The sequence below is a fragment of the Pseudonaja textilis genome, chromosome 1 (assembly GCF_049901715.1).
Source record: "Pseudonaja textilis isolate UNSWEBS1 chromosome 1, rPseTex1.2, whole genome shotgun sequence".
Taxonomy (NCBI): domain Eukaryota; kingdom Metazoa; phylum Chordata; class Lepidosauria; order Squamata; family Elapidae; genus Pseudonaja; species Pseudonaja textilis.
In genome coordinates, this window is record NC_141990.1 from 142,392,634 (window position 1) to 142,416,041 (window position 23,408).

General features: G+C 38.1%; 1 protein-coding gene across 1 annotated transcript in view; it reads left to right on the plus strand.

Moving 5' to 3' along the window:
- Positions 1-23,408, plus strand: part of LOC113442666 (phosphatidylinositol 3,4,5-trisphosphate 3-phosphatase TPTE2-like) — a 39,756-nt gene that overhangs the window by 10,753 nt on the left and 5,595 nt on the right. Inside the window, exons 5-14 of the mRNA XM_087918329.1 lie at positions 4,303-4,422; positions 5,360-5,459; positions 9,855-9,918; positions 12,567-12,631; positions 14,309-14,369; positions 15,954-16,035; positions 17,954-18,042; positions 18,564-18,625; positions 19,378-19,458; positions 20,237-20,342. Coding sequence (XP_087774455.1) covers positions 4,303-4,422; positions 5,360-5,459; positions 9,855-9,918; positions 12,567-12,631; positions 14,309-14,369; positions 15,954-16,035; positions 17,954-18,042; positions 18,564-18,625; positions 19,378-19,458; positions 20,237-20,342 — 830 coding nt within the window. The remainder of the gene's footprint in view (positions 1-4,302; positions 4,423-5,359; positions 5,460-9,854; positions 9,919-12,566; positions 12,632-14,308; positions 14,370-15,953; positions 16,036-17,953; positions 18,043-18,563; positions 18,626-19,377; positions 19,459-20,236; positions 20,343-23,408) is intronic.

Genomic DNA, 23,408 nt, shown 5'->3' on the forward strand with positions numbered 1-23,408 from the left:
ACCAAATACTATTTTCGTTGCTGGTCTTTGACCCTGCATGCGCACCAGAAACCAGAAGACCAAGTGGCCAATGCACATGTGCATACTGGGAACAAGATCATCTTCCTGGCATATGCATGCGTACCAGGCGGCTGCTCTTCTGGTTTTTGGTGCTTATGTGCATGTGAAGTCCAGCTGGCCGGCATGCCGAAGAGCAATGGGTGATGGCTCCTAGAGAAATGGCTCTGTGTGCCACTTCTGGCATGCGTGCCATAGGTTCTCCATCACAGGTCTATAGTTTTTAATCTGTTGTAGATCAGAATCTTCTTTCGGTATGAGACTGATGTAAGCTTCCATCCATGAATTGGGTATTTTCACCTCCATCAGTACTTCGTTTAATATTTCCAACATTGTATTGCTCAGAGTCCTGCAATGTTTTGTACAGTTCTGCTGGTAGGCTGTCTGGCCCTGGTTCTTTCCCGTTTTGTCTTTTTATTGCTTCTGTTAATTCCATCATTGTGATTCTTCCCTCTAACATTGTTTTAATTTCCTCTGGTACTTTAGGTAATTCTGCTCTTTTCAAGTATTCTTTCTTCAACTTGTTCTTGTTCATATAATCTCCCATAGAGTTTTTGCACTATTTGTTTTTATCTTCATTTCTATAAAAAGGTTTCCTTTATTATCTGTTAATTGAGGAATCCATTTCTGTTCCTTCTCTTTTTTCAGTCTATATGCTAACCACCTTCCTGGTTTATTTTCAATTTTGAAAAAAATTGTTTAGATCTTTTTATTTTTTGTGCTAAATCTTCTTTATCTGTTAGTTCCATTTGATGCTTTATTAATTTCATCTTGTTTTGTATCTCCTTTCTTTTTGGGCTTCTTTGCAATTCCTCCTCCAGTTTTTTATATTCTTCTTCTAATGTCCTTTGTGTCTACCTCCTTTTCCTATTTCTCTTTCCCACATATATTATAGTTAGTCCTTTTATATAGGCCTTTGCTGTATTCCCATACGTTTTGTAGCAAAGTGTCTTCCCTTCTGTTTTCATTGAAGAAAAATTTCAACTCTTTTTTCATATATCTTACAAAATTCCTTTTCTTTCAATATTAAATTATTCATTGTCCATCTTGACCTCTTTTGTTATCCCTTCCATATTACTTTTATCGGATTATGATCTGCCCAGATATTTGTTTCAATACTTATTTCTTGTATATTAGAAATTAAGTTGTTGATGCCCACATCATATCAATCCTAGACCAAGACAGATGTCTGTTTGAATAAAATGTATATTGATTGTTTTTTGGGTGTATTTTTCGCCATGCGTCTTGAATTGCTAACTCTTCCCTCATCCTGAAGCAGGATTTTGATAATGTTTTCCTGCCCCTGTTTTTTTTTTGTCTTCTGTGTTTTATAGTCCATTTCCATGTCCACTATTGCATTGTAATCTCCTAAGATGCATATACTTTCATACTTGAATGCCATTATTTTCTTGTGTAGTTTTTCATAAAATTCTTCTTGATTTTCATTTGGTGCATATATTGCCACTAATAGTGTCTGTTTACAGTTCATAGTTATTTCCACCGTTAACACCCTCCCTTTTCATCTTGAAAGATTTGTTTGGTTTTTATTGTATTTTTAATATATAATGCTACTCCTCTTTTACTTTGTTGTGCTAGGGAAGTGTATAGCTTCCCATTTTTTAGTATAGTCCAATACTTTATTGTGTTGTTTTTTGATATGCCTCCTGTAAACAAATTATATCCAGTTTTAGTTTCTCTAATTTGTTGAAAATCCTTTTTCTTTTTATTGCTGAGTTTAGTCCATTTATGTTAATTGACATTAGCTTTATTTCTTCTTCCATGTCTTTATTTGTAATAAGGTTTGGTTGCTCTTGTTGTTCTTACGCAGGCAGGTTGCAGCCCTCTCCTCAGTCCTTTCATGGGGTTCGCTTCCTTCCTTATCCCATCACACTTCAGTCAGGAGATTTTTGAAAGGGGCTTCCAACCTGCACCCTCCAGTGGTTCACAGGTATCCTTCCTGGGACCTTCATGTGGTCCTTAATGCCCTTACAAAGCCCCGCTTTGAACCCCTTAGAACAGTGTCTCTCCGTTTCCTGACTCTGAAGGTAGTGTTCCTTGTTGCCATCACTTCTGCCAGGAGGGTTTCCGAGCTTGCTGCTGTTTCCATCAGACAGGACCTTTGTTCCTTTCACGATGATAGGGTTGTTCTTCGTCTGGACCCCTCATTTATTCTGAAGGTTAACACCTGGTTTCACAGGTCCCAGGACATTGTTTTGCCTGACTTGTGTCCTCTCCCGCACCATGACTTAGAGCGGCAGTGGCACATGCTAGACGTAAGAAGGGCTCTTAGAATATACATTAAGTGCACTTCCTCCTTCAGGAAGTCAGAAGCCATGTTTGTTTCCTTTTTCCCTTCTCACTTGGGGCACAAGGCCTCTTCTCCTCCTATTAGCAGGTGGGTCAGGTCTTGCATTGAGCAGGCCTACAAAGCTGCGGCCCTTCCGGTTCCCTTCTGGTTCTGATGGCGCACTCTACCAGAAACGCGGCCACTTTGGCTGCCTGGGCGACCCAAGCATCCTTGGAGGAGATTTGTCGTGCAGCCACGTGGACATCCCCATCTCCTTTCATCAGACACTACCGTTTGGATGCTTTTGCCTCGGCGACTGCAGCCTTTGGCAGATGGGTGCTTCAATGAGTGGTTCCACAGTCAGTGTGATGAGCCAGACGAGGACTCGCCCGTGGACATGCAAGCTTTGGTATGTCCCATCCTGGGCTCTCGATGCAGCATGGAGGAGAATGGGCGTGGGTAGAAGTTAACGTGAACACCCTTTCTATCTATGTTGTGAGAGAGCCCAGCCCCTCCCTTGATTCGTCCGGAGGGGGTAAGACATATTCCTGTATTTATTTTGGGCTTTCAGAGACACCTTTCAGTCTGTCAAGTATCTTCGCCAAAGCTGGGATCTCTCCCGGGGGCTGGCTTTTATATCTTAGTACAGACTCAGCTATGACATCATAGGAAGGAGTCAACCCATCCTGGGCTCTTTCGCAGCATAGAGAGAAAGGGTGTTCACGGTAACTTCCACCAACGCGCATTCTTGTTCCCATACCATCAGGGTCATGTAGCTCCCCTTCTTCTTCTGTCTTCTATTTCCCTTTCACCTTTAGGTGGCACTGTTGCACTGCTTTCTCTTTTTACTGTAACAATCCCTTATTATCCAAAGTTCTCCAACGTTTATAATTAAATGTGGGAAGGTATAAGATCAAGAAAAAAAGAAAAAAAAAGTAAATCCCAATGCCTCTTCTTATTTCCCTAAATTAACCCAATAGATCCAATAAGTTCAGTCCAGTTGCTCAGTTACTGTTCATTCACAAGTTCTTAATTAATGGCTTCCTTTCTAAATCTTCACCGGAAAAGCTTTCCTCGACTCTTTCTTCCATGTTTTTTTTTTACCCACTTCCACCTTTACTTTTGGCGCTTGCCTTCACCCTGTTTTTCCCAGGGGGCTCTTCCTTTAATATATTTGAAAAAAAAAGGTGGTTCTCACCCAGTACGATCACACTTTCTCTCCTTTCCTTCTTTCTGTCAGCAGCTGCCCAAGCTTTTTAGCGGCTCACAATGGCCGCTTTCCTTTCCTGCTGGCTTGAAGAGCTTCCTCTGGATCTGCCAGTGACTTTTCGATGTCCTTGGGATCAACAGAGTGTTCTCTTCTCGCCCCTCCAAGGCGATTTAGGTCCAACAGGGACTACTGGCTGTCAGGATGTCGACGCCCCCCCCAGGAGCTCCGAGGAAGTCCATCGTATCACTGCGACGTCAGCTCCACCCTGTTCTGAATCTCCCTTCAACAGCTTGGGGTGACTTTTAGTTTACAAAACAAGGAAAGCTTACAAAAACAAAAAGAATTGTGAAGGCCTTTAACTATTTCATATCACTAAACTATTTTTAACTATTTTCCATGAGCTCTTTATCTACACTATATTTTGTATTTTCCTATCTTTCTACTATATATCTCTAATATATTTATTGCTAACATCTATGTTTCTTTTGTTGTAAAACTTGTATAGATCCTATTGTCACCCTCTATAGAACTATACTACAGAGTTCATTTACAGTCTGAGGGAAGAAAAATATAGGTTCTGTGCAGAACTCCAAGGTAGAGTTTCCTCTTCTTTCCTTTTTTAGCACTGAAGTCTTATTGGCAGCAGCTGTTTGATGGCAACTGTATCATTCTGACAGTGGGAAATGGACACCACCATTAAGTTATTGTTACTTAGTGTTTGAATACTCTTATTTGTTTTGCATTTCAGATTCAAAAACTACTTCAAATCTAAATTAAACATTCTAGATAGCATCGTTGTTGTGGGTAACTTGCTGGTTGATACTCTATATATTGCCTCTGACTTGGGTGGAATAACTGTAATTCCAAGGTAAGAAATATGCACCTTTTCAGCTCAAAGGTGCTTTATCAAAAGGCAACTAGACTGTTTTTCCTTGAGAAAGAAGACATTTTGCTTCTCATCCCTCTTTCTCAACAGAGGGGGGCGGGATAAAACACCACCTATCTCCTGTCATATAAAGCAGCCCTTGCAGCAGTTCTAAGAGTCCATTTGCTTTCTGATACAGATGACTCTGAGGGCATAGATAGACTCCTAAGTGGCCTCAAGAGCTCCCAGGGAGAATGCTAACAACCAGATGGCTGCAACGAAATATAATCCTTCCACTCACCACCCCCCCCCCCCAGCCATATCTGAACTAATCCTTCCATTGTCCCCATCATCCTGCCAGAACCATGAAACTTCTTGGATGAGAAGCGAAATGTCTTTTTCTTCTTCCTCAGGAAAAAACCAGTCAAGCTGCCTTTTTGAGAAAGCACCTTTCAGATAACTGTGACCTGCATGACTAAGAATTTCCACAGGCACTTGATCAGCCTAACTCCAAAATGAAAAAATGCAATGTTAAAGACCTCAATTTTTATTCTTTAAAAGGGAGAAATGGGATGAGATGAGATTATAAATTAATCAGGCTTTGCATGCATTGAATTTAACCTAGCTTATTGTGGGTTTTTTTGTTTGAAGAGTGATATCATTCTGATACATAACAATAGTTGTTCATTTGCTCCCAAAACAAAGTAGATATTAAATGGCATTCTTACTCCTTTTTCTACCACAAAAATACTGATATCTATAGAAATCCTTTATCTGTGGGACGATATGGTAGGAGATGAGGTTGTGTAATAGTTTGGTGGGATTGAAACTTAAAGATTCTCAAACCTGAATACCATTGTAGGTGGGCCTAAACTGTGATATGGGTATAGCCAAAGTTGGCATTAATAGTTGATGTAATCCCATTCTTTCTATTTCCCAGAACAGTTGTCATTCTTCGAATGTTAAGAATTATAATTCTAGTAAGAATTTTTCGAGTGGCTGCTGAGGCAGAACGATTAGAAAAAATGACCCGGAGGTTGGTAAGTGAAATAGATAGAATATTGCTAGCTCTGGTGCAGGGGTGGGATTCTACTGGTTTGGAGCGGTTCTATAGAACCGGATGTTATGAGTCTGCGCAGTTCAGAGAACTGATAAATCATACCCCTGGCTGGCCCCACCCCTTCCCACCTGCCCACTCCCCGCCCCGCCTAGTTATTCCTCATCTCTCCCGCCATTGCTAACCTGCCTTCGCCCACCATTGCTGCCTGCTTTCCACCACAGCCCTGATCTCCCTGGGTGAGTGAGTCTACAAGCAAACCCTGGTCGAGTCGACTCCTGGGCCAGCCTAGGCTTGCCTGGCTTGCTTTGCCATGACCTAGCTTGCTAGCTGCCCCCCGCCCCCACTGCAAGGCCATGGCCGGGAGGGAAGGGAATGTTGTGTTTATCCCCCGGGCACGAAGAAGCTGCAGGGCCATGGCAGCACTGGCCAGGAGAGAAGGGAACGTTCTGTTTCTCCTCCTGTTGTTGCTGGATCCGACCAGGGAAACGTCCCCCCCCACATGTGCTCTGCTGCCCTGTCTCCGAAGCTGCTCATTTGGGGCCCCGAGAGCCCCAGACTCGCCTTGGAAGGGCTGCTGCCCAGAACTGAAGAAGGAGCTGAAGGTCGGTGGAGGGAGAGGGACACAAGGACCATCTCCTGTCCAGACGGAGCCCCAAAGGGAGGCGTAGAGCCGTGCGACGGCAACGAGGCAGTGATGGCAAAACCGCCAAGCCGGGCAAGGAGGAAAGAAGCGCCAGGCTAGGTGTCGGAGTTGTGGAGAAGCTCCAAGCAGAGGCAGAGGAGGCTGGAGGGAGCAAACGAGGGGCAGCCAGGGAGTCTGTGGGGAGTCTGGGTCCTTCTCGGACCTTCAGGCTTTGGCTGCGCTTGGCGGGAGTGACGGGGAGGGGATCTCTTCCCTCATCCCACCTTGAAAAGAGCCTTTCCTCTGAACGAATGGAATCGGTCGCTTTGTTGTAAGGAGAGAGTTGGGAGGCCGAATTGGTTGGGTAAACAGAACAGGAAGAAGTTCATAAATTGTGTGGCTGTTTTGCGAAGGGAGGCAAAACTATTATTCCTGAAATATCCATATCGGTATTCAATGGGAGGAAATCAATCTATGTGCATGTCTATTCTTTTCTTTATTCTTTTCTTTTTCTCCTCTTGTGACTGGCGGCTGAGAGAGGGGGTGGGGAGAGTGGTGGCAGTGCATCCTGGAAATGCACCTTGGGCAGCTCTGGGAGGCAGCAGCAGCAGCAGAGCACACCCGGGCATTCTCCAGGTCGGATCCAGCAGCCCGAGGGTGGGGGAAGAGAACATTCCCTCTCCCTATCTTCCCCTCTCTCCCCTCTCTCTCTGTGTGAGACAGAGACAGAGACAGAGAGGGGAGGAGAGAGAGGGGAAGATAGGGAGAGGGGCAGAGAGAGAGAGAGACACATACACAGAGAGATACAGGGGGAGAGAGAGCCATAGAGAGACAGAGAGAGAGGAGAGAGAAGGAAAGAGAGTAAAAGAGAGGGAAAAAGAGGGAATGAGAGAGGGAAAGAGAGAGAAGAAAAAGAAAGAAAGAAAGAGGAAGGGAGAGAAACAGAGAGGAAGGAAGGAAGGAAGGAAGGAAGGAAGGAAGGAAGGAAGGAAGGAAGGGAGAGAAAGAGAAATAAAAAGAAAAAGAAAAAGAAATAGGAAGGAAGGGGTGGGAAGAGAGAAAACTCTGTGCTATTATTTTTAATTGTACCATTATTTATCATATATTAATATTCTGCCCTGTCCCTACACCTAGAGTGATTTTACTGCCTTTCTTTTGCCCAGGTATTTTTCAGGGTTTACATGTTTATAGTCCAAAGCATAAATACAGGTGTGTTTAACAGAGTTCAAAGGGACTTTGGAGGTCTTCTAGTTCAACCCCCTGCTCAGGCAGGAAAACTGAGGATGCCAAACTCTGAGTAGAGGTCCTGGGAAAGGTGTCAAAATAACAGAATAACACTTAGAAGGGACCTTGGGGGAACTTGGGGGCTCTCCAATCTTTTCTTAAAAACTTCCAGTGATTGAGCACCCAGAACTTCTGGAGACAGGCAGTTCCACTGGTCTCACTGTCAGAAAGTTTCTCCTTAGTTTTAGGTTGTTTCTCTCTCTGTTCAGTTTCCATCCATTGCTTCTGGTTTGCATTCTGCTTCTTTGGAAAATACACCCCCCCCCCTTTCTTTCTGGCAGCCCCTTAAAAGCCTGTTGCCTATCACACTCTTGGGCAAAGCATGTGAGCCATTTCCTCCTTTCAGTGGTCCATGAAAGTATATCTATAGTACGTAGATAATAAATCAAAATAATAAGTCAAATAAGTCAAAAAATGGTGAACAACATTTTTACAGAACTATAAAGTTGAGGCTGGGTGTGACAAGGAATGGCTGGGAGGGGAGGGGCCAGGTGAGGCACCCCTTGACGTGAATGACATAGTTGGTCATGCCCATACAGTCACATGACCACCAAGCCACTCTCAACCAGTCACGTGACCACCAAGCCACGCCCAACCAGCAAGTCACACCCACAAATTAAGCCCCACCCAGAGAACCAGTTGTTAAGAAATTTGAATCCCACTCCTGCTCTGGTGCCTAGATTTGCTGAATTCACTTCCTAAGAAGACTGATATAGTTTGCGGGCTTGTTGTAAACAGGTAAACTGAACCAGCCTTTTCATGTACAGTATATAGTTTGAAATCTCTGATTGATTGTTCTTTCTTTTAATAAATATGAATACCTCAATTAATTTTTAATTGACTTTTTTTCCCTTAAATTCTGTGGTTATCTTTGTACAGGAAGATGGGATAGATAGACTTGAAGACTTTTTCACAGGAGATGGAAGGCCAATGTTAGCTTAGAATAGAAGGTTGCATTTCCAATCTATCTAAAGAGCACCAGACAGAAAACACTGAGGTCTTTTGTTGGAAGACAGACCTTTTCAGGCCTTGTGATTCCATGTAATATTCAGGTTCTCATTCTGAGTTTCAGATGATATGTCATCTGCTTCACATTGATTACAAATTTTGCACTTTAAACTCTTGTCTTGATTTTCTGAAGAACCCATGATAGTACAGGTAGTCCTTGACTTACAACAGTTCATTTAGTGACCGTTCAAAGTTACAACGGCACTGAAATTTTTTTTCACAGTTATGGCCTTTCCAGCATCCCTGTCATCATGTGATCAAAACTCAGTTGCTTAACAACTGGTTCATATTAGCTGTGTCCCAAGATCATGCAACCTTTTGACAAGCAAAGTCAATGGGACAGCCAGATTCACTTAACAACCAGGTTACTAACTTATCAACTGCAATGATTCACATAACAACTGAGGCAAGAAAGGTCATAAAACGGGGCAAAAATTCACTTAACAAATGTCTCATTTGACAACATATTTTGGGCTCAGTTGTGGTCGTAAGTTGAGGACTACCTATAAGGCTGAAGCTCTTAAATCAGTATCTTTGTGAATTTTATGCCCTGAAACCCTGAGCTCAAAGTTCTGTGTGTATGTGTGTGTGTGTGTGTGTATATGGTACTTCATTTTAACAGTGAAGTAATATATATTTGCAAATGGGTGACAGCACTGTGTCTAACATCTTTTTGGTTTTGTACCACTTGATCTAATTTTTTTTTAAAAGATAACATCATGTATGTATAACTTGTCTGAGGATATATTTAAAAAGCCACCTACGGTAGACTAGGAAAGAAATTTGGCTGCAGATGTCATTTTCTTGCAAATTGTCTCTCTCTGACTTCTAGTACTATATTTCTAAAATGTGAGGAAAGAATAGCCAGATTTTTGAAAGAAAAAAACCTGCAAATTTTATAAAACTTATTCATTGTAGAGATTTAATGGAGAGGAATCTTTTTGTGAATAGAGTTTATGTTTACCAAATGTTTAATACAAATTTATTTATTGTAAGCATGTATAAAAAAACAAGTATAAATATGAACATAACATATAAACGTATAAGTATAAACAGGTATAAGTATCTACATAATAAATGAGTCCAAATAAATGGGAACAGTAGGACAGGGATGGTAGACATGCTGGCGCAGCTATGCATGCCCCCTTCTATTACTATTGATTGTACCAGCCTTTGCAGTGTTTTCAAAAAAAAGTGCTTTTGCACTTGCTGAGTTAAACTATGTTATGATTTTAAAGCCAAGGTGCTTCAGAGTTAGGCAGAAAAATATTGGAAAATTTTTCAGGAAGTATTCAATGGCAAACCATTTACCCATTGTATTAGGCAGTTACCAGGAGATGAGTGATTTGAAAATGTCTTCATCTTTAAGGGGATAATTTCTGGAATCTGTGCTTCCATGACTGACTACTTATTTCCTAAGATCACTATTTAATATTGTTTTTTTTTCCTTTTGGCTGACAGGTCTCAGAAAATAAAAGGCGTTACACAAGAGGTGGCTTTGACTTGGATCTCACTTATGTCACTAGTTAGTATTTCTTGACTAGTGGAGGGATTGGTTAAAAATGGAGATCTAGGCATCCAAGCATAATTGAAGAATGTGTGTAAGATGAACATTAGAAGAATCCTTTGTTCCACTTTTCATCTCTAGATACTACTTTTAGGGAAATATAGTGATACCTGTCCTCTTTACTATTGTTTCTTTGTGTTGAAAATCAGTGCTTGCTGAGGTATACATTATCAATTATAATGAGCAGTTAAACTCTAACTATTTTCAAAAGTCTAGAATATTTCTAGAGTAAGAGTCATGTAAAAAAAATCTTAATGTGGCTAAGAGCCAACGCCACCTTTTTCAACCTTTTCATTTACATAGTCGTGCCTCTCTTTGAATGAAAAGGAAATTAGATCTTTAATTCTGTCATTATGGTTGGTTATAATAGAGAACGTTTATGCATAAAATTTTGATATCATGCATCAGTGATGATCCTAGGGAATGAGGAACAATGGCCAGGGGTGGAGAATACCAGTGTGAATTAATTGCATTAGCAGCTTTTGCCAAAGACTATGGCATTACCTTTTCTTGCTAGTAATTCACGAATGATTAGATCATGAGTAGGTCCTTTGGCTGTAGTTTGAAAGAAATTATAGTCCATTTCCGCCCCCAAATGCCCAAAGTAACGTAGGTAACATAGCCATTGGAATATTGATTGGCAATTCTGGGATCAGTGTTAGTGTATTTGGAAGGTATTAGATTGTGGAAAGTTGCAATATCTAATATAGAATAAATTTGATTAGTAACACAATTGTCTTTTTCATGGAGCTTTATAATCCATTTGTACTGCATAATATAAACAGTTACTGATTGATATTGGGATTTAGATATGTGCTAATAAAGTACTTCTTTATTTAGGGATATTTTGTTAAAAATCAAATTTTCAATGCTGTAGCAACTTTTCCATCTGAGTGTTATAAGAGACCTAATGATATGCCACTAATATACCAGTAAATTATTTGACCCTTCACCAGGTCAACTGGTGACCATATTTTTCTTTTTAATTGTTAGATGTCTTTTACATCTTTATTGTAATACAACATATTTTTCTTTTTTTTTAAATTTAAAGCACCAAATTTATACAGTAAGTATAATTCTTGATTCATTTAGTGACAGTTCGAAGTTACCACAGCAATGAAAAAAGTGACTTTTGATATTTTTTTCATACTTTCTCATTCAAATAGAAAACAGTACTCTTAATTAAGGGATTAATAAGCAAAAAATATACCCCTACCAACACTGAAAGGGGCAAGCTACTATACTTTGCTATTGTGGAGCAAATCTCACACTCACACTGATGATGTTACTTTAGTTGGTAACAAAACATCTGCAAGCAAACAAGCTCAACAAACAAGGACTTCACAGTTATTTACTTCTTGCATAAAATGTAATGTTGCTTGGTGGTGCTAACCTTAAAATTGTCCTGCTTCAGTTTTTTTAAAATCTTTTGTACTTCTGAACTGATTTAAGTCACTAATTAATCCAGTTCTCTCCCTTTAAAAAATGTTTTACCTGAGTTATATCTGCAACTATGACCACAGGATTTCAAGCTGTCACGTTTTTGCTTAAGAGAATGTACAAATTCCAAACCCCAGGGTTGTCTGTGACAGAAAAGACCTTGTCATAATCTCAAACTATGAAATGTTTTTTCTTGTTTTTAATCTACAATTATATGACAAAGTATATTCCATGTAAAGTTTTTTTCATTTTTTATTGTATATGGGCATATCATTTTATCTTCATTCAAACAGTATGTAAATATAGAGGTGATTAATTGAAGAAAAAATGCTATAAAATTGATTTTGCAATCATTAATTCAACAGCAAAAAAGAGCACATATGCCATTTCCTTCTGTGGAAAAAATAAATATTCTTTCTTTTTTATAGAAACATGAATTTCTTCTTTTGATGAAATGCTGATTTTGATTTTCACTAAACATATCTTCTGGTACTGTGGCCAAATAAATCTATCTTACTTCCTTCCACGTAGATATAATTTGTGCGGTACACTCCTGCAATTTAATATCAGTAGTAGTGTGAACTATTTGAAGGTGATAAAATTCTGGGCTTTGTAGATGTCCACTTCGAGATCTTCTGGATAGGGGAATCATAGATGTCCCAAAAGTTTGACAATTTTTTGAAAACTTTCCCGGACTCATAGGTGTTATAATCTCCTTTCTGAAGGCTTCTGACAGTTCTTTGGATCTAGGCAGGTGTTCAAGAACAAAGAGCAAAATCAATTAAATGTCTGAAGTTTTAGTAAAATAGGTTTAATGAGTCTAATATTAGGTATTTGAGATACAGTAGCGATAAATGTTGGGTGCCTACTTAGTTTTTCCATATGCAAAATTTGCATTTATGTTTATTTAAATTACACAATGTACTCCAAAATGTAAATGCATGATATTTCTAATAATTTATCTCCTTTATTAACATTGTTAAAATGAAGATCAAATATTTGTATGTTGAAATATGTTAAAAACATTACAAAAAACCAATTAGGTATACTTACTTTTTCACATGACTCTGACTCGAAGTAGTGAACCTATGAAAAATCTCACATTTGTCTCACAATGCAGATCTAACATTTTCTTTCTTTTTTGCTTATTTGTATCTATTCATTAGCTCGTGTTATAGCAATGTCGTTTCCATCTTCTGGGCAGCAAGCTTTCTACAGGAATCCTATAGGGGTAATCTAAAGATTAAAAGATAATGGAAATAATTTCTGTTACTCTGTGAATCTTCCTCTTTGTTTTCCTCCACTCCCAGTTACTATTGGCTGTGTTTAATTTTAGTATGACTGTAAGAGATAATAATGGTAATTGTAGAAGAAAAGACATCTTGGTAGTTAAAGCTATATTGCAAAATAAAAGATAGTCTGCCTTTAGGATTTTTTCCTCAAAGCTTTGGCCTGAATCCGGATATAGATTTAGCATCTACTTAACATATGAAAAAATGGGTTTCAATGATAAGTAATGAGAAATAATAACTACTCAAGGAGAAGGCCAACCTAGAACTAAGGAGAAATTTCCTGACAATTAATCAGCTGAACAACTTGCCTCCAGAAATTATGGTTGTTCCAATAGTGGAGGCTTTTAAGAAGAGATTAGACGCCCATTGTCTGAAATGATATAGTTTCCTGCTTGAGCAGGGACCTGGTTTAGAAAACCTCCAAGGTCCCTTCCAACTTTGTTATTCTGTTAATAATGGTATTTAATTCCTCTTTTAAATTGGTGAGTTCTGCAGGCCTCATAATCCTGACTATCTGGCTCCTTCAGCAGTTATCAAATTTAGCAGTGAAAATTACAATTCTTTGAGTTTGCAAATAAGGCGAAAATGCTTTCTGCATTTTGAATAAAAAATCAGTATGATCCACATAATGAAGATTTATTATAGGTTCTCCACGCTATGGACTATAGTATGATAAGCACATATCCATATATACTCAAAGATATGCACCCCCAAAACTGAGTACAGCTTATCTGTGGCTGGGTTTATATGGTAGTACTTTTTAAAAATGCATGTACAGGTAGTCCTTGACTTACAACAATTTATTTGGTGGTTGTTTGAAGTTATAATGGCAGTGAAAAAAGTGACATGACCTTTTTTCACATCATTATTGCAGCATCCCCATAGTCACATGATCAAAATTCAGATGCTTGACAATTGACCCATATTTATGACAGTTGCAGTGCCCTGGAATCATGTAATCACTTTTTGTGACCTTCTGACAATCAAATGAGGAAGCCAGAGTCACTTAATGGCATTAATAACTTAACAACTGGAGGGGTTCACTTAACAACTGTAGCAAGAAAGGTTATGAAATGAGGCAAATTCTTGCTGAGCAGCAGAAAGTTTGGACTCAATTATGGTTGCAAGTTAAGGACTACTTGTATATAAACAGATAAGCTGACCCTCGAATTTTTAATTAAAATATCATGAAATTTGCCAGCTGAAGATAAGCAAATTGTGAAAATTAAAGCATATGAAAAATTTTAGGCTTACCTTTGGGTGGCATATTTTTCTTGGTACAGCATTTTGATTAAAAAAGCTTATTAACAGATGGACCGTTCTGTAAGAATATGCAGTATATTCACTTCGGTTTGTCTCTTTCTCTGAGTACTGCTTTAGCTTATTGATGGACTTTAGCAATACCAGTATTTATAATTCACTCAGGCATACTGCTTGGAAATTATGGAAGCAGAAGTCAGATTGTAGGAGGTTGCCATACGTCTCTATATGGGCACCAAAACACTATCTGAGATTTAAATCTTCCTTGAAATACTTTCTGTCTGAAACCAGCTACATAAAGTTGGTAATAATTCATGCCACCTTGACAATTAAAATATATTATTATTTTTTTAAAGGAAGTTGCAAAGTTCTTGGATACAAAACATGGAAACCACTACAAAGTCTACAATCTTTGTAGTAAGTATTACTTTGTTTCTTGGTTACCAAAACTGGAGCAGTCAGGAAAACTTTTACTGCATTTGCTCTAATCACAAACCAGGACGTTCACTATCTTCAGTCTTAGCCCTGCCTTGTAGATATGCAGTGAATGTCCATAACTGATGGAGAACATGAACCTGGGTATCATATATCTTAACCACTCCACACTAAATCAGTAACTGCTTCCTTTTAAAATAAAGTTCTGAATGATATAGAACTCATTGTTTATAGCCTTAAGATACGTTCATATTCCCATTTTTAACCTCTTCAACATAATGGTTTTTATTTAGTTTTCCTCAGTTCCATGTTTTCCCAACTTAGTGGTTCCCATCTGGTGGGTTCAATACCTTCCTGACTGAAATTCTTATGTTGTAATATCAAAACATATGGAAGGTACAAAACCTCTAGAAGGGAAAAACTGCTTCGGTTATAGACTGATTTTTTCAGTTCACTTCTTAATGTCAGGCCTCATTGTGGCAAGTGTTGAATCAAACTTTTCTAAGTTTACAACATCTATGTCATTCAATGATCAAGACTGTGGTCCTAATTGTCATAATTTGAGGACTACCTGTAGCTAGGCAACTACCTATCTAAAAACTAGATGTTAACTGAAGACAGTTTCTGTTAGCAACAAAATTCATTATAATGGCAGGGAGGAGGGTTGAAAATGTTGCTGTTTGCTATCCTGTCAACTCCAATATAAATTTGGAATAAATGTAGTTTGCTATTTTTCTACACAGTTTAATAGCATGCAACATTGTGTATGTATATTTAATGAATCATATAGGTATTGACATTTCAAATGGCCATGCACTGCTGGATTTTAAATACTGAGATGAAATACATACTGTAATTTGATACATCTGATTCTAAAAATATAACTGCACTATAGATGTTTTTGTTGCTAATTTTAAAAAATTCTTCTCCAATCTATTGTTAAAACTGGAACTTCCACTGACTAATTAGAGTGGAGGCAGATTTACATCAAATTTATATATAATTTGCTATAGATCAGACATTGCCAGCCTTTTTGCATTAGATACGTTTAAAGTTTTGAGAACAATTGGTGCTGCTGCAGAACAATTGCTGGTAAAGATTGCTTGTTCTCAAGATGACTGGCAGGAATATAATCAATTTCAAAAGTAAAGGTTTGCCAAAATGTTACCTGCCATGCTATTAGTATTCCTTTTATTAGATATGTTGTATTGCCCTGGCTTAGTGTTGCTTTTTTTCTGAACAGATGGGCTTACCTCCAAACTAAACATGTTGATTAAAGTTGCTTAACATTTTTATTTTCTTAAGGAACTCAGATATTCATGAAAGAAGGATGAAAATACATAGTTTTCCATTTTAAAAACTCTGCGTGTATATTTTAATATTAAGAAAATCAGGTGGAGCATGGAGTTATGTAGATGCCCAAAGGGAATTGTGCATAGTGTCCCAAGTAGCATTTAAGGACATTTAAGATCTAGATATTTGTCCAAAGTATTGCTTTGTAATCTTCCTAATGGAACTCTGTCTCTGTTTATATACATAATATCTGTATAATATTTTTTCCTGCAGGTGAGCAAGGCTATGACCCAGAGATTTTCCATTATAGAGTGGAGCGGATGTTTATTGATGACCACACTGTTCCCTCTCTAGCGTAAGTATGATTCTGCAATGGTTCTGTGTAGATTTGACAATAAACCAACTGGCTTATTAAATAAAATAAAAAAAATTATTAAATATAAAACCACTGGCTGAATAAACCAAGTCCAGTTTATTAAAGTTTGCATATATCTATAGTCCATAAAAATATGTAACCTATGAAAATCTATAAACTATTCAATTTACCGTATTTTTCAGAGTATAAGACACTTTTTCTACCCGCAAAAGAGGATAGAAATGCATGTGCATCTTATACAGTATATGTTGCTGAAGCTCCGCCCACCCGCTGGCCCCAACCTCTGCCTCCTAGCAACTTGCTTCCTTGCAGCAAATAGCCTGTTTCAGCTTCAGCACAGCCTGCTTAGCACAAGCAGCTGATTGTCGGTTGGATCGGCTTCCTGACGATCAGCTGTTTCAGGCTGCAGGGATTGCCATTGCCTGTTGCTGCCTCCGTATGCCCCATTTTCAGCCTCCGCATCCCATTTTTGGCCTCTGTGCGCCCCATTTTTGGCCTCTGTGTGCCCCATTTTCCACCCATTCTGATCCCTGCTGCCCGGAATCTACTAAGGTTGTGTTAGTATTATATTATGAAACGGTATTAGGAAATACATATGTTACTATATTACCTGATTTTGGGTAAAAGTTGTTCTTTTTTTAATAAAAAATTTAATAGTTACATACATGGTGTGTTGTGAGTTAATTTTATGAGTTTACTTGTTAGCAAATTTTATGAGTTTGCTTGCAAGCATAAAAATTCAATATTTACATAAATATTTACAATATTTACATACAAGCCATGCCCAGCCAGTCGTGTTACCACCAAGCCACCCCCAGTCAGCAAGCCACGCTTACCCAGTCACATGACCACCAAGCCACACCCACAAATTAGGCCACGCCCATAGAACCGGTTAAGAAATTTGAATCCCATCCCTGTATTATATGCAATCTAAATAACAATAACAATCAATATAGTAACATATGTATTTCCTAATACCGTATCATAATATAATACTAACACAACCTTAGTAGATGTAATAGAAAGAAGGAATGACCTTGCGGGACAGAAGAAAGAGCTGCTACCAAGATAAGTGTCAGATAAAAGAAGTCTAAGTCCTGGGCAAAATTGTAACCTGAGAAAACATCTCATGCAAGATGTTTTCTTATCTCATAAATTGGGGTGGGTGGGAATGCATTTAGGTTGCAGGTTTGTGTTACTGTAATTTTATAGTAAAAGTAGTATTGGCCTGCAATGATTCAGTTTCCTAGTCTGGTCTACCTTAGGGCTGATAGTATAAATCCAGAATCAAACCCACTGGAAGCAGGGATGGTCATCAAATTGATTGCTCTTCCTCACAATTGTTTTTCTGGGCCTCCTCATATACCCCTCAACCCATCATTACTGGGATCGTCCGGCTACCATCCTTAATGGTGTGCTCACAGTACATATTCCTCCCTTACAAGCCAATTAACCAACCATACACCCACACTCTGGGCTCAAAAGTCTGGTTCTTGCCAAGCCACCCTAGCAGGCTATCCTATCCTGATCCTCTATTCCCATAATCCATCATAATATCTCTCAAAATGCCGTTCTTCACGAAAGCCCTCCAAGCCTAATCTGTTTGTCTCCACTCCCCAGAAAAGAAGACTGTTAATAAGTTCAGCTGGTTTCCACTTGTGAGCAGCAAAAACCCCTTCCAGTGGGAAGTCCTTAAAATCTCTCCTATGAACTTTGTGCTTCATGTGGCTTATCTCCAGAGGCAACCCAAACAAGCTTAAATGGAAATGGTGTGTGGCTGTAAGAAATTCCACTGCCAGATGGACTTGTGCTGTTCTGATAAATGATCGAATATTTTAATTTTTCTACAGTAATATCTAGATAAGCTCTTAAACAAGCATTCTTCCTTTTCTTTAAGGGAGACGCTCACATTCACTGCCAATGTCAGGAAGTGGATGGAACAGGACAGCCGCAATGTTATAGCAATACACTGTAAAGGTGGGAAAGGTATGTGAACTTTGTGGTTTGGAAGGCATTCCCAAAGATCTCTCTTTTGACAATTCTTATAGTGCAGGAGAGGCATAGAGGCTAGCAGCTGTCAGTATTATTGCTGAAGGGCTGATAAAATGTTTTCAGATAATGCATTAGTTAAGGGATGTGCTGATCATAGCCTCACATGGTCTTGAAAAATAGCCCTGTGCAGAATGCACTGTAGTGATCCAGTCTCTTTCAGACATGCTCAAGGGGAATGTCATTTTAGCCCTTCTGTAAACCTTAAAGAATCAGTCATTACCTGGGATGCATGGGAATTCTGTAATAGTTTTAGCATTCACTGATAGCACCTGTCTGCAAAAGCTGTTTGCATCACCTGGTGGTAGATGTGCGGGCTGAAGGTGCTTTTCAGATTTGTTAGGAGCTGCAGGGGTGGGGTTGCTTAATACTGATGCTGTCATTGCCTCATTCTTGGGGACAAGTAAACACAACAGCATCATTATTTCTAAGTCACTGATTTCCCCTTTTTGATGCAGGTAGGACTGGAACTATGATTTGCATCTGGCTTATTGACACCGGCCAGTTTAAGACTGCGCAGGTACCAAAGTAATGTTGATATTTTCCCTCTTGTTTCTGAATGAATTAAAGTATGTGAAATGACTATGCAGAGTGTGTTGAAAAGTGCTACCTCCCATAATTTCTTCTGTGTGGGTTCCAAATATAAAATGGGATTAAAAATGGATAGTTTGACCAAACCACCTAGTATGCAACTTTTGTTTGTTCAATGTTGATAAGGACTTTGAATTTGCCATATCCAGGACTTCATGTAATAGAGCCTGGTATGTATTGCTGTTCTGAAACCGTGTGAAATTCCTTCAGCAAGGTTTGTTCCTATGTGTGTCCAACTGTTTTCCCTTCCTCTGATTACTATTTTAGCTGTTTGTCTGCAGTAAATGTTAAATTGTCCAACTTGTAATTATTTGGATGTCTCCTGGAATTCTATTTAAAGTGGCATTAATTTAGGTGCTGCCTATAGAGTTCTTCCAAAAATTGCTTATGAATTGTAATTTATAATGTGACTGAAAAGGAAAAATAGCTAAATATGTATTACAGTAAATGTTTAACTAAATCCAAATTAAGTATTGCTCCACTCTTCCCAGTTGGTTTTCTTGGACACATCTATTTTCTGAAGTATAGCTCTGGTATGCTACCCACAAATAATGAGTAGTTCTGAGGCATTCTGCCAATCCCAAGTTGTGCACTTTTTCTCATATAAGATTTCTAGTTAGTTCTTATTAAATACTCTAAGGTGCTACAATACTTATAGTAACATAATTCTCAATGTTTAAGGAAAGTTTGGAGTACTTTGGCAAACGAAGAACTGATGAAACTACTAGCACCAAGTTTCAGGGTGTTGAAACTCCATCACAGGTAAAAATGTACTATGAAGCCATGTGTAAGGTTGAATCAAAGAACTAACACGATTGATTGGCAAAAAATAGCTGTGTAATTTAAATAGTTATCTTGTGTTTTTACCTTGCATTTCTCAAGTGCTGCTTCACTTCTTTCATTCAATTATATGAGCTTTGGTTTTGGCCATGTTTTGATTAAGCGAAACTTGGGACATGAATGTTAAATTCCCCCCCACCCCCCTTTATGAAGTCAAACATCAGAGAACGATATGGGAAATACCTTGGGAGATGGGGCAAAGAGATGCTACCTAGAGAATGGTCAGATAAGAAACAGCGTATCCCACAGCTAGATAGTAGTTGGGACAAGAGGCTCAGAAGGGAGTTTTTTGGGCTGTACCTTCAGACTTTCAAGTTTCTATTATTCACAAGGAAGTAGAATTAGATTATCTGATCTTGCTTCCTGCCTGGCTACTTGGTAAGGCTGACATCAGTTTTGCAAGTTTGAAAGTACAATTCTCCCACTGTTTCATTTATTTCCTGAGAAACTCTGGAAGATCCTTTCTGAGCCTGTTGCCCTATCTACCATCCAACTGCAGGGTATTTCCTGGGCAATATCTCTTTGCTCCATTTCCCAACAACTTTGCCATATATCATGACAAATAGCCTCCCCCTTTGGATTAGCAGGGCATTTGCTTTCCTTAAGATTTTTATTTTATACAGATATGAATTTTTAATTATATTTATTATAGATTATAAAATTATTTTTGTCTCAAGGCACTCCTAAATTTTATTTGCAGAGTAGGTATGTAGAATATTATGCAATCTTGAAATCAAAATACAACCTGATCCTCCCACCAGAGAAGCCTTTCAGAATCAGATGCATAAAACTCTATGCTATCCAAGGTAAGTGGCACTAAAATGCTGTAGGAAGGGGATTTTCCAGCTAATGCTGCAATATCAGCACTTAGATCAATTCGGTTCCTTCCATCACTAGTACTATACCGTCAAAGTAGGTCTGTGAATGGTCAGGCTGAATATTCTTGACATTTACAGCTTGCTGAACCCATTCTAGCTGGTCAGTTCATATCCACACACACAAAAAAGGCTGTTGGTTGTATTGAATCAGACTGCCCCATCTCCCTCTGTTGGAAGTAGAATTTAAAAAACAAACAAGGACTTGGGGGAAAAAACTTGGAACGAAGTTATAGAAAGAATATATAGGGGAAAGAGTGGAGTTTACCATCTCTTTGAACAGTCCCTATTAAATGGCTGATATGTTTATAAGTCACAGGAGAAGTCTAAGTAATTTAGTCAAAGCAACATCTGATTTTTTTAAATAAAAGTTTTATTTAAGTTTTCACAAAACATACAAATACAAATAAAATATCTTTTTTTGAGAACAGCGTGCCCCCAGGTTATCTCTTCTCCATACAGACATAAACTCAATATATATTTATCTTATACATCCTAATCCATATCTTATAACTATTTTCACATTTTTTCAATAGCTTTTCCCTTTCTTTACTTCCTATAGCCTTATTTTAAATTATCTAATTCCTTTCTTAATTCAATTAGATATCTTTTTCTAATTTTTAAAATCTTTCTAATCAGTGTTTTTATACTTTCGTCTGTCCTGTTTACAATTTCATATTATCTTTTCTCATAAAACAAATTTTTCCCTGTAATTACTAGACTGGAGTGTAACATCTTTGTATTTTTTTTCAAATCTTGTTTAAAAATTTAAGTTGCACCTTTACAGTTACAACATTCATTTTCTAACCTCTATTTTATAACACATACCTATTTTCAATCAAATTCTGCTTGGTACATTCCCTTAAAATTACACACTAAATTCTTAAAAGAAAAAAGTATACATGTATAAGTATCTGTATATCTGTATAACAGTAGTAAATGGAATAATTATTCTATTCAAGTACAGCTCTGCCATTAATATCAATAACAATCTTTTACATTTCTATTTCTTTTAACAAACATTACCTAGTAATATCAGCTGTCTTTCACTTTAATCATCTATATTTCATATTTTACTTATTTAAATATTTACTTATATTATGTTTACTTATTTAAATAAAAAACCAAACAATAGTAATTAACAATAGTCAATAAAATTATTATTCTTATTCAAATTCATCTTGTCAACTGATAAAAATCTTCCATGTTTCTTTCCAATTTTTTTAAAACTTCCTTTTTAAATCATTGAGAGCCTTATTCTCTTTACAAATATTCCACTACGCATCAATAGAATTTTTTTCTATCACTTTAATCATCTAACCTATTTTCTAACCCTTTTCTATTTCTAATATAACCATGCTATTCCATGCACCCTTGCAGAATCCTCTCAAGTAAAATTTTAACCATTGTCTCTGTGTTTTAAATAGGTTTATACCTTTAATTCTTGTATGCTTTTCCTGTACCTCTATATCTTGTTTCTGTCTTTTGTAGCTTCTTTTCCTTTCCCTCTTCCCTCTCTTTTTCTCCTTCCCCTTTTTATTCCCTTTTCTATCTGATTCTCCCATCTGTGATCCTCCCTTCTACTTCTTCCTGATATTATGATTACTTTTCAAATTACTCTTTTTTGGGGAGGTTGTTGCTTCAATGCTTAAGTTTTTAACTCCCTTTCTCCCCTTTCCCTTTTTTACACCGCTTAAAATAAAGCAACATCTGGGAAGAAGGCAGAGCCTCCTCGCTGACGGACTGTAGGTCACGACTCTGTGGCTATGGTCCGTGCTCTTTTGTTGGAGAGCCCCGATCATTATGATTAGGGGCTGAAGCTGCCTTGGAGGGGTGGTGGAGTAAGGGGAAGCTGCAAGCCAGGTTGAGGGGAGCCACATCTCCCCACCTGGGCTTGGTCTTTTTCCCCCCGAAGATGACTGCAGCAGTGGTTTAAAATGGCCACCCCGAAGAGAAGGACTCAGCTGGATTAAGATTTGTGCAGGAGGGAAGAAAGAGGTGGATAACATCTGAACCAGGACAACTGGGCAATACAATTAAACAAAAGATTAAGGTAACATGGGATTTTTAAGAAAAGAAAAGTGAGCAGAGAAATTACAAAGGGACAGGGGAAAAAAAAGAAAATATTTTTGACAGCTAAGCGGGGCTTCGAACCGGGAAAAGAAGCTGGAACTAAAGATTCAACTAAATTGGACTAAAATATTTTGGGAATAAACAGGCATAAAATAAAGCTGGACTTAAGATTGTCAAATAATAATAATAATAAAGTTTACAAATTGGAGACTGGACTGTGCTGGAATATAGAGGTTCGAAAAACCCTAAATAAAAAAATAGGGGGAAAAGGTGAAGACTTTGTATAATGGCGAGTGTCACCTTTTGACAAAAATTTGGCTCAAATAAAAGGGAAAGCATCCTGTTTTTGAATGAACTTGTGTGGATATAACATTACAGAAATATTGAAACAAAGTAAGAATCTTAGAAAGTGAAAGCAGAACCAGAAAAAAGCACAAAGCAAGGAAAGACTGTTTGTGGGACTGATTGATGTTTTTGGTATAAACCCTGGACTGGAATAACTGAGAACCTTAGAAAACTGAAAGAAGAAAGAAGGAAAGTAAAAGTGGTTTTTTTTGTGGACTTTAACGATCATAAAATATAAGAGTATGTAATGATATTTCTTCGGGAATTAAAAATGGAACTTAAAAATATGAGAGAATTACTACAGGAAAGAGGCAAATCACCTTGCTCTGTGTTAGAAAAAATGGAAACGGCGATTGAAGAACAAGAAGAAAGAGCTTCAGAGGAGGAGGAGTCAATTCAAGGAGAAGACATTTTAAATAGACAATTAACACAAAGAACACTACAAAGAAGTGGAGAAAGAAGGAAAGTTAAAAAGTTGAGATTTAAGAAGGCAATCAAAAGGGGGAATACCTGTGAAGTTGGGAAAGGCAGAAAGACCCAGTAGAAAAGGGGAAAGGAAGATATTAAGAAAGGATATAA